General features: G+C 47.4%; 3 protein-coding genes across 3 annotated transcripts; 2 read left to right on the top strand and 1 right to left on the bottom strand.

Annotated features, from left to right (window-relative positions):
• Positions 1-195: 195 nt before the first annotated feature.
• PGRI_095960 (ABC transporter permease/ATP-binding protein) lies at positions 196-4,728 on the top strand (the record flags this gene model as incomplete). The annotated part of the gene is made up of 11 exons (XM_040797309.1): positions 196-327; positions 382-459; positions 510-625; positions 674-728; positions 776-1,377; positions 1,428-2,025; positions 2,130-2,688; positions 2,750-2,922; positions 2,976-3,505; positions 3,557-4,541; positions 4,702-4,728. 11 exons carry the CDS (start codon positions 196-198, stop codon positions 4,726-4,728), a joined length of 3,855 nt encoding a protein of 1,284 aa, XP_040643666.1.
• Positions 4,729-6,637: 1,909 nt separating this feature from the next.
• On the bottom strand, positions 6,638-8,552 carry PGRI_095950 (Membrane bound O-acyl transferase, MBOAT; the record flags this gene model as incomplete). The annotated part of the gene is made up of 2 exons (XM_040797308.1): positions 6,638-7,594; positions 7,647-8,552. The coding sequence occupies 2 exons, from the start codon at positions 8,550-8,552 to the stop codon at positions 6,638-6,640; spliced, it is 1,863 nt and encodes a 620-aa protein (XP_040643665.1).
• A 1,374-nt stretch (positions 8,553-9,926) lies between these two features.
• Positions 9,927-10,355, top strand: PGRI_095940 (uncharacterized protein; the record flags this gene model as incomplete). Its single annotated transcript, XM_040797307.1, has 1 exon — positions 9,927-10,355. The coding sequence occupies one exon, from the start codon at positions 9,927-9,929 to the stop codon at positions 10,353-10,355; it is 429 nt and encodes a 142-aa protein (XP_040643664.1).
• Between the last annotated feature and the right edge of the window lie 794 nt (positions 10,356-11,149).

Here is an 11,149-nt window from a genome sequence, read left to right as displayed (position 1 = left end):
TCAGGCAATCAGGATTGGGTGTCCGATGTCAGCATGCAGGGGAGGAGGTTTGGGATGATGGGACGTTGCTAATAGGTAGAACTCTCGTGGTAATTTACAGCAGCTTCTGACAAACTGCAACTTTCTTGTGACAAGCAGGTCTCTTTCGCGAACGATCCAATTCAATAAGTTCCCCTTTCAATACTTTGTGCATCAATGATGAGTGTCCCAGGCGACAAGTCTTCAGGCACAATCGCCGCGACCAATGTCAACGAACAAGGGGTAATCACCGTCCAGGAAAACTCAAATTATGATGGACTGCCGAAAGCAACGATCTCGAACTACATTGTCGGTATCACTGTCAGAGCTTTGCAGTGATCTGATCCACTGACCATGAGTTAGCGAATTCTAGCCCATAGCTCCAAGGCCGACCGATGTGCTCTTCTTCTGGGGCTGGTATGCGCTTGTGGCTCTGGCACGGTACGTTAATATTATACTGATTCTGTCCCAATAATAATATCTGTTCGTAGGCGCTGCCACTAATGAACATCGTGTTTGGGAAAATGGTTCGGAGCTTCAGTGGCTATTTCGTACCCGACAGCCAGGTCACCAAAGACATGTTCAAAGCCGCTGTCAATAGAAACGCGTATACCATGCCGCTGGCTATTCTTCAAACTGAAGCTGACTAGGACAGATTGTATCTCGTCTACCTTTTCATTGGGAGATTTGTCCTTACATACATTTCCCTGGTCAGTTTTCATCAAGCAGAGTTGCTTCGACTTGCTGACCGCCCAAGTACTGCTTTCGGATGGCCGGACTTCGAATTTCGGCACGATTACGGCTCTCCTATCTGAAATCTCTCTTCTCCCAATCCGTCGAAAAACTCGATATGGTCTCTTCAGGCACAGTCGCCAACACCATCACAGCCTCGTCCAACACGATTCAGATGAGTATATCCGATAAGCTCCATTCTTTGTTGATGGCAATAGCCGTCACCATTACTGCATATGCGATAGCCTTTTCATACTCGTGGTCCCTTACTCTGGTCTCGAGCTCGTCAATCCTCTTTGTCCTCCTTGTCTATGGCATCAGCACGCCTGTCCTCATAAAGATGCTGCAGGTCGTCGACAAGGCAAACGAAAAGGCATCATCAGTAGCAGCAGATGTTCTCGCCTCTATCCGTACCGTCGTTTCCTTGGGAGCAGAGCAAACCTTAACTCAGAAGTACTTTGACGCGGTCGACGACGCACAAAAGCATGGGCTGGCCTTGTCGATACACTACGGTATCCAGCTTTCTCCTGCGTTTTTTGCCATTTATGCAAGCTTCGGTCTGGCTTTCTGGTTCGGCATCAAGTTGTACCTTGGCGGTGACATCGATGATGTCGGCAGCATCATCACGTAGGCCGAGTGTGGATGTTCTCTAGTACAGTCACTGACCTCCATGCTAGAGTTTTTTTCTCGGTTCTCATCATCATCACAATCTTCGGGACACTTGGTCCCCCTCTCATCGCCATTGCCAAAGCAACTAGTTGTTCTTCTGAATACTTCTCCATGATTTACGCCCCAAGAATCAACTACGAGGGTATCTCAGAGCCAGATGTATCGCCGCACGGCGACATTGAGTTTTCCGATGTGATTTTCTCCTACCCCACGCGCGCTGACGTGCAAGTCTTGAAAGGCTTCAGTGCCCGCTTCCAGAAAGGCAAGACAACAGCTTTGGTGGGTCCGTCCGGCTCTGGCAAGAGCACGATAGTCGCTTTGCTAGAACGTTGGTACGAGCTGGAAAAAGGCGATAACAATGTGGGGCCAGGTTCTTTGTCCGAAGAAGCAAGCACGCATGGCCAGCAGCCAACGACTCAGAACCGTGGTTCAATTTCAATTGGGGGCCACGATATTGCAGATGTTAGGCTGAGGTGGTGGAGATCGCAAATCGGTCTTGTCCAGCAAGAACCATTTTTGTTCAATGATACAATTTTCAACAACATCTGCTTCGGCCTCAAGGGCACACAGTGGGACGATGAAGACGAGTCCAAAAAGAAGGAAAGAGTAGCAAAGGCGTGTCAAGAAGCATTTGCCGACGAGTTTATTACTCACTTACCACATGCAAGATTTTGATTCCTGTCTCTTGTTATTTTTGCTAACGGCTCTAGGGTTACCAAACCAAAATCGGGGAAAGTGGTATCAAGCTGAGTGGCGGTCAACGTCAACGGCTGGCAATTGCTCGTAGTATCATTCGACAACCTGCCATCTTGATCCTAGATGAAGCCACAAGTTCGATCGACGTTCGAGGAGAAAGAATTGTGCAAAAGGCCCTAGAAAAGGTCTCGAAAGACTTGACTACGATCGTGATCGCCCATAGGCTTTCCACCATTCGCAAAGCTGACCATATTATTGTCATGCGTGATGGGAGAAATATGGAAGAGGGCACCCACAATTATCTCTTGTCTATACCAGGTGGTATTTACGCAGGCTTTGTCCATGCACAGCAACTCGAAGCCGAATGTGCCCCGACAACATTAACAGACGAAATGGCCTCCCTGCAGGACCTTGATCGACAAAATACCACGACTTCCTTCAAGGGGCAAGAAGACACGACAAAGGTAGCCAAGCAGATGGGATTTTTCATGTCTGTCGGTCATCTGCTGTACGAACAACGAGCCTACTGGAAACTCTGCGTTCCAGTTGTCCTTGCAGCCATGGGGGCGGGCTGTAAGTTAATCCCTACGGAGGTGCTTTTGTCCGTGATGCCTCGCTGACATGGCACCACCAGCTTCATTTCCACTTCAGAGCTGGATCTTCGCTCAGTTGGTCCAAGTCTTCACACTTACAGGCGAGAGATTAAAGAGTCGAGGAGACTTTTGGGCTTTGATGTTCTTCGTACTCTCGCTAGGGATTTCTATCTCTTACTTGTGTCTTGGGTATTTTTCCAACCAATTCTCTGTGGTAGGTAAACAAGCCCCATTCCACATTGAGACTGCTCTTTAATGTGGCTCTAGTACGTTTCCACGGTGTATCGCCGCCAATACTTCAAAAACCTACTACAGAGTCCCATTTCCTGGTTTGACAAGGAAGATAATGCATCCGGGTCATTGATGGCTCGCCTGGCGACAGACTGTAAACTTCTGGCAGAACTCATCGGCTTCAATGGTGTTTTTCCCCTTATCGCCATTTTCAATATAATAGGTTGCACTGCTGTATCATTTTACTTTGGGTGGAAGCTAACTTTGGTGGTCTTTTGTTCCGCTTTGCCGGTCATCATTGTTGCCTCGTTTGTTCGCCTAAAGCTCGAGCGCGAGTTCGAGGAGTGGAATGCCAAAGTCTTTTCCCAAAGCTCGCAGTTCGCCACCGAGGCTGTTGGTGCATTTCGAACAGTCATATCTTTGACCATGGAAGAATCAATTATACACAAATACTCCGAGCTTTTGCAGTTACAGATTCGAGAGGCGTTTCGGAAGTCCGCGTATGCTTGTCTGGTTTTTGCTCTTTCTGATAGTATCGAGTTGTGCGCCATGGCGTTGACATACTGGTAAGCCAGACGCTCTGTTCCCATCCTAAAGGATTTATACTGATAGATCAGGTATGGCGGGCAACTTCTCTCCACCTATGAATACAATTCTCTGCAATTCTTTGTCGTATACGTCGCCATCGTGCAAGGCGCACAAGGAGCCGGTCAATTCTTTGGTTTCGCCCCGAACATCGTTGCGGCCACCTCAGCAGCAAATCGAATATTAAAATCTAGAGAAATCCATGACCAACTAGAAATGACTCTCAGGAGAGAAGACGAGCTCCTACAACCCGAAAACAAATTTGGCGCCAAAATCAAGTTCAAAGACGTCGCTTTCAGATACCCTACACGAGAGGCGCCGATCTATCGGAACCTCAATCTCAACATCGGAAGTGGTCAGTTCGTTGCATTTGTCGGCCCGTCCGGATGTGGTAAGACGACCGTCATCTCCCTCCTTGAGCGGTTCTACAACCCCGTGTCGGGCACGATCACGCTCAACGATCATAACATCCAAGATATCGAAATCCGGTCTTATCGCCGCGCACTTTCGCTCGTAGCCCAAGAACCGAAGCTCTTCGATGGCACGATCCGGGATAATTTGGTTCTGGGCCTTGGTTCTGGTGGTCAATCAGAACCTCCCACGGACGACCAGATCTTCGAGGCTTGCATATCCGCTGAGATTCACGACTTTATCGTCTCCCTGCCCGAGGGTTATGCAACCATCTTGGGCATCAACGCACAGAGCTCGCTCTCTGGTGGGCAAAAACAACGGCTCTGTCTCGCTCGGGCGCTCCTGCGTTCCCCGTCACTACTGTTGCTCGACGAAGCCACGTCCAGTCTCGATTCTCAGTCCGAGAAACTGGTCCAACAGACGATCGAGAAACTGGTCGGCGAGAGGTGCATGACTGTGATCGCGGTCGCACACCGGCTGGCTACCATTCAAAAGGCAGATATCATATTTGTATTTGGCGAAAGCGAGGCGGGTGAAGGATCGAGGATTCTTGAGCAGGGAACACATAGAGAACTACTGGGGCAGAGGGGCGCTTATTGGGCCATGGTAAGTTTCCCAATCTGTTTTGTTTCATCCTGTTCCATGTGCTCGATTCTTTTTCGTGGTAATGGCTTCTTGGCGACCAACCCTATGTGACTGTTTGTAATTATCGAGTGTTCCTGCTTGCGCCTGAGAGTTCTGGACTGACTTTTGCCTATCTTTACAGTGTCAAGAACAATCGCTTGACCGATGATATGCATTCAAACCAGCACTCTCTCGAAGAGAGCCAAGGAAATTTGCATAACAGCCGGCTCGAAACCTCTATATAACCCAAATCACCTGTTCACCATTGCAGCCTTTCTCTTCCAAAGCAGTCTCAACGCAAACCATGACAGCATATAGCAGTATAGCAGCATTATATACGAATCGGATGTTACACCAGGGCTCCGAGGGTCTTGTGGCCTTTGTGCCGCTACATTCTCGACCTCAATGAGTATTATAAAGATATGATTCGCAATTCTGCCTGTTTTCTATGTGGCCACGGTATATTTCCCGCGTTTAAAATTGGCCGTGCATGAATGAATTATTAAGCGTATGTGATAGGATAAGAATAGAAGGGTCAGATTGGGATCGAAGAGATTACCCTAGCCAATGGTCCAGGTAAAGGCCTTGAGGTTGAAGTGAAACAAGGTCTCCTCAGCTTAGAATTCTTTATAACACGGCCTATAGTCAACTCTAGATATTCATAGTGAAGCCAGCTGTCACAGTGAAAGTCCGACTTCCGATTTTTGAGTGCAAAAAGGTCAATATGTCAGTACGGAAGACAAGAAGCCTTCATCTTATCGGGTTGAAAATCTCTGCTGAAGTAATATACGATAACAACATGGCCAACAATCGCAAATTTCACTTTGACCAAAGTGAATTCGGACATAGACTGTTTGTGAGCTAGATAAACTCTTCAAATCCATGCGCTATATGAGCAACCGGCCCATTTCTCGGAGGTTTGTGAAGTAATGGAAGTTTGGACGGTAGGTAACAATGGGAAGAACAGCATACGAGAAAATGATGTCAATCAGAAGTGCGATGATAAAAGCCAGGCCGAAGAAGATGATCGATAAACCCTAACTTGGGTATTGAGCATCTCAAGGCGAAGCAAGACTCGAGAGGTTATTCTAAATTTGCAGATGATGGATATTTATGTAGGATCTGTTCGAGGACTGCGAACGAAGAATCCCATGCCAGCTGATGGGATTTCATTGCTTCAGGTTATCACAACCGGTAGATGCCACACGAATAGCAATTGTGATTGATTCGTTGTCGGGGCTCCTACCGTCTTAAACAGGCGTCACGAATGTATCTATTACTTGCCTCAGGCCACCTGGCTCCCAATTAGTTCTGAGCTGGCTAGGAGCAGTGACTTGCAGCCAATGACCACAAATCGGTTATTTTGATCAGTTAATCAAAGCTAGTTCGAATTTTCAGAATTTGAAGATTCTAAGCAAAGCTATTAAGACAAAACAACATGCACCGATTAATCAAACGAATGGTGGCTTTTCGTTACTCATGGCTTAGATACGAGTTCGTCCAAGTACTTCTGGTTACATAATGTGGTATCTTATTCGCCTGGTTAAGTCGGAGTCCGAACGATGCTTGGAGTCAAGAAAGATTAGCTGCAAAGTCCTACCCGATATTGTATACACGAATACCTTCCCATACGTATTTACCATAGCGTCGCGGTATTCCGAGTCCGTAGAAAGACAGCGTTGCACTAGACGTCTAGGAGCGTGTTCACGAAGACACCGTTTGAGAAAACAGACTGCACGAAAGCATTCAAGCAAATGAAGATACATTCGTATTGGCAGTACGAACTTCTGCGAGACAATATCATGCCCTTACGCAGTGAAAGGCGATTAAGCAGCTTGGTCTTCCAAGGAACGTCGTCCATACGTGTTTTCCGTGAAACTGAAGCCTGGTACTGTGACACTGCATGGAAGCAATTGTTCTTCATTCAATTGCTAGGATTGTGACGTCGAATGCTTTTGCTATGACAAAGCAGGCAGTATGTGACAGATTTTCAATCCTCGGACACGGTCACGTTCGTGCCGCCTACAGTAGCTTCCACCCGGCGGTCCTTTGCCAAACATATCTGCGGCATACAATTCTTAACATTTCAGATTGATCCCCTGCCTCTTCTCCCCCTTCCTATGCTCAAACATGATCTGCGCGCTCACGAAAAGGCACATCACAGCCGCCGTGACGAAGCCGGCATTAGACCAGCCTGCGAAGATGCCCTTGACCATCTGCTTGACATCGTCGACACTCATTACAAAACCCACGAGGCTTGCCACCATCATCACGAGGATGTTTCCCACTGCCCCGATGCCACAAAGGATCCTGAACGTCTCTGGCCAGTCCTTCCACTTGTATTTTGGGAAGATAATCATAGCAATCACCTCAGGCAGAATGAACAATGTGGTTAACCAACCCCACGCCAACAGACGCAGATTGATGTCATGCCAAAGGGCGATGAAGGTGAATACTACCAGGACATTCACCATGGTTTTGAACTTACGATCTCCGTTGCCGCCAAGAGGAACGTAGATATACCGGACAATCCACCTGTTCAAGCTTCGATGCCAGCCACGCCAAAATGCTAGTGTCGAATAATTGTTAGACATACATCTGACCATGTTCTCCGGCGCGTCAAGTCCATCGACCAAGGCCCACAATCGGGAGAAACGCCAAGGGATAAGCAGCTTCAGCCAGACGGCGTGCAGGTTAAAATATCCAAGCATGGCGAGCTGGTAGGGGGTATATTGTGTCCATGAAGGCGAACTCTTGATGATCGCCACTGCGTAAGAGTAATGCAGAACCAGTTCCATACAAAGGAGGGCGACAAGGAAGCGCAGGCAGTAGAGGAAGGTCCTGACTGTGGTTGTGGTCGTCAGACAATGTCGCGATTGAAAGACGAAGTCGTTGAAGCTCAAAATCGGACCAGCGAGGTAGAGAGGTGAGTATAGCGTATAGGCAAAGTAAGTTTTGAGGTTAAAGTCCCGTAAAGCGGCGCCATATGAGACTCGATCGCGTTCACTAAGGAGCAAAGCGACCACATGCTTCTTCTTAGGTTTAATCAGCGATCATCGTCGAGGCTGGCATGAATGCAATACTGACCTCGATTAAATTTGAGCTACCCTCTGCTTGAGCCCAATAGTAGTCCAAATTGAACGAGATCAGGCGTAATATTGAAATCTTAAAGAGCACCTCCCACCGAGGAATGAGACCACAGTAGCTGTCTATTTTTGCGCCAACATCTTGCGCAGCCTTAATATCTGGTAATAAGACCCGAGCGACCACAGCGAAGGGATATCCGCGGCAAAATTCGTTCGCGAACAGGATACCAACATTGAAGACCCAGGTGGCGACAGGCACGTAGCTTCTGGGAAGCCGTGTCGCAATATTGAAGTTGGTATAGAAGATCAGAAGAACTTTTGCCGCCGAAACGCCGTGCAGCGCGATGAGAAAGATAATCCCGAAGGCAAAATCAAAGAGGGTCCGATGTTGCAATCTGGCATCTGCAACGGTCAACGGGGATGGATCATGGGACAGACCAGTGTTGCTGTCATCCAGAAACTTGTAATTGTCGATTCGCCAGAATGCACCATACAGCTTGCGAAGCAATGGATGCAGTATAAGAAGGATTATGAGGTAAGGGATATTGTCCCGAAAATTAGCGTACTGTGCATCAGAGTTGTCAACCTGGCGACCAGGGATCCAGCCTCGAGACAATCTCTTCGAGAAAGAGTCCCAGTCAGGACTTCCCGGTTTCGATATGTCACAGACCTGCTTCACCATCGTCGGAACAACGATGACGAAGACAAGGTAGTAGACACAGCGCTCGATTGTCCACCATTTGGACGGCTTCGTGCCGGGTAAAGGTGAGTGCTTGTCTAGCCTTGGAGCAGAAGTTCTGGAAGGGTCTCTTGCGGAGTTCTGAGACGCTGTAGTCGATCTTGCAAAGCGCGTATCAAGGGTTTCTAAGGAGTAGAGCGACTTCAAAAGGTTAATCAGCCACTGCATCGTGTTATACTGGGCCGACAACTTCGTATCAGGGGGTCTGAGAAACAGATATTTGTAGAATATGGCCCAAGTCTGGTGGGTGTAGAATTCATCATGGCTCGGAGATAGTGCCAGAACTGTCACGTGATTTGTCAATAGGGGTGCATATTTATATATTCATTTATTTCCCGGGCGAGCTGCGCACCCCTGGCTATAAAGAATCAAGAAATCAGTGCTATTCGTGAAGCAGTACACCGTTATAATGTACCCGAATCAACCCTCCAGACGCGTCTTCGTGGGACTACCTTTCGCGCTGAAACCCGCGCTAATAGTCATAAATTGACTGGAATTGAAGAGAAATCACATCAAAAATGGATTATCTCTATGGATTCTCGTGGAGCAGCCCCCCGGCCTTCTACTGTACGAGAAACTGCGAACCTTCTCCTTGCGCGGAACTACCCCGGTTCTTTCGGTCGGGGAAAAAAGGGTCTATAATTTTATAAAACGGCATCCTCTCCTCTCCTCCCGATTCTCGAAACGATATAACTACGAGCGTGCGAAATGTGAAGACCCTAAAATCATTATGGAGTGGTTTAATCTAGTTCAAACGACAATCCTTCAATTTGGAATCGATCCTGATGATATTTACAACTTTGACGAGACTGGCTTTGCAATGGGATTGACTGCAACTGCAAAGGTTATAACAAGAAGTGAATACTACGGTCGACGAGCACTTTTACAACCTGGAAATCGAGAGTGGCTAACTACAATTGAGTGTACAAATGCTTCTGGCTGGGCCCTTCCTCCGTATATGATTTTTAAAGGCAAACATCAAGGAAAAATCCTTTAATTATCAATGGCGGCACAGCATAGCGAACAAAGTGGTCATATTTAGACAACCAGGCTGCCCTTCAAGCCATCCAAAACCCAAAAATGCCATCAGGAAAAATATACCACGAAGGCAGCATCTGTATCCTACAATAGTGCGCCAGCGAAGGGATTCGGGTGGAACTACGCTGGACCCCAGCGCATAAAGGGATCCCAGGAAATAAGACCGCCGATACACTAGCAAAAGAAATAGCCACTACCGAAGAAAAAGACATCAACCACATAAATATCAACCATAGCCGTTATACCCGACTGGCCGCAGCCGCAAAAAGGGGTATCGGACTAAACACAAAAACCGCATGGGAGGCATCGTGGTTGAAGACAGGAAGGACGGCAAGGAGGCCGAGGAGGCTAGTCGAGGCGCCGAATAAGACAAATTTGGCGTACTGGAAAGGCCTACGGAAAGCCACGTCGGCAGTATTGATACAATTTCGCATTGGAATCATTAGACTGGCAGAGTACCTTTCAAAAATCAAAAAGAAGGACTCACCTCGCTGTACGTACAATATGGGGAACCATAATGTACGACATGTACTGCTGGAATGCCAGTTTCTAGATGAACTGCGGTCAGAAATGATGGAGGAATTGCACGAAGCCGGGGTTTCAACGGTGCTCGGGGAGGACGAGATGCTAAAGAAATCAAAAGCGGCGACGACCGTGGCGAAGTTCATGATCGCAACGGGGCTCCTGGGACAGTTTCAGTCAGTGGACTCGGTCGCCACGGGTAGGGAACAGGGTGAAGAAGATCAACATGGTCCAACAAATAAACACGCTACAAGTGCTGGAGAACAAGGAAGCAAAGCGCATTGGCCTGGCACCAGGTCTGCTGAGGTCACCTCACACCAACGCACACTCCGATCGGCTAATGCTGACGACGAGGACGACGAAACATGGCGTCGTGATCCGAACCTGTTCGTGTACAACCTGCCGGCATGACGCAAGATGCAGGGACTCGGTGACTCGGGGAAGCCAATGCGAAGCGGGAGGAGGGAAGTGTGTGTGTGTATCTGAGAGAGAGAGAGAGAGAGGAAGAGGGATGAGCGAAAGGTGCATTGAAGAGAGAAGGGGACCACTTTGCGCCCCCGCGGGATTGATGATCATCTACGGATGAATTGACGTTCTTTTGCAATATTTTGTTCTGTTTGCACTAACGTATGCATTAAGCGAGTCGCCATCTCCAAAACACATAGTAAATGCGATAAATTACAGCTTGATATCTCAATTACCACGGCATATTAAAATCTTCACTATTGGTAGGTATGTATCGATAAGCATCTTTAGTAGCATGTATCAATTTTGAAAGCATGAGACCTAAATTATTGTTGTATGGAAAATTACGTCGCTGGACTCCACAAAATATATATCTGTCAGTCGCCAAATCATTAAATTTCTCAAAACTCCCTAAAGTGACTAGATATCATATTAAAACCATTAGACCAAAGGAAAGTTCCATATAGACTACTGTTGTTGAGATATCAAGTTGTAATTTATCGCATTTACTATGTGTTTTGGAGATGGCGGCTCGCTTAGGTAGTTAACGTATTCGGTAAGCGAGCTGGCCACCCAACCCAACCTACTAATTTCAAATGCATTTATCTCGATCAAAACGCCATTAAATTAAATAAACTAAAATCATCATCTATCTGGGCATGTCTCTCTTCTATGTACTGGCTTCCTACATATTCCACATGCTCGTCCGGCCCGTGTAGCTGGCTGTAAACCCTCCAAAC

This window comes from Penicillium griseofulvum (genome assembly GCF_001561935.1).
Source record: "Penicillium griseofulvum strain PG3 chromosome Unknown contig_25, whole genome shotgun sequence".
NCBI classification, from domain to species: Eukaryota; Fungi; Ascomycota; class Eurotiomycetes; order Eurotiales; family Aspergillaceae; genus Penicillium; species Penicillium griseofulvum.
This window is presented reverse-complemented; position numbering and strand designations above follow the sequence as displayed.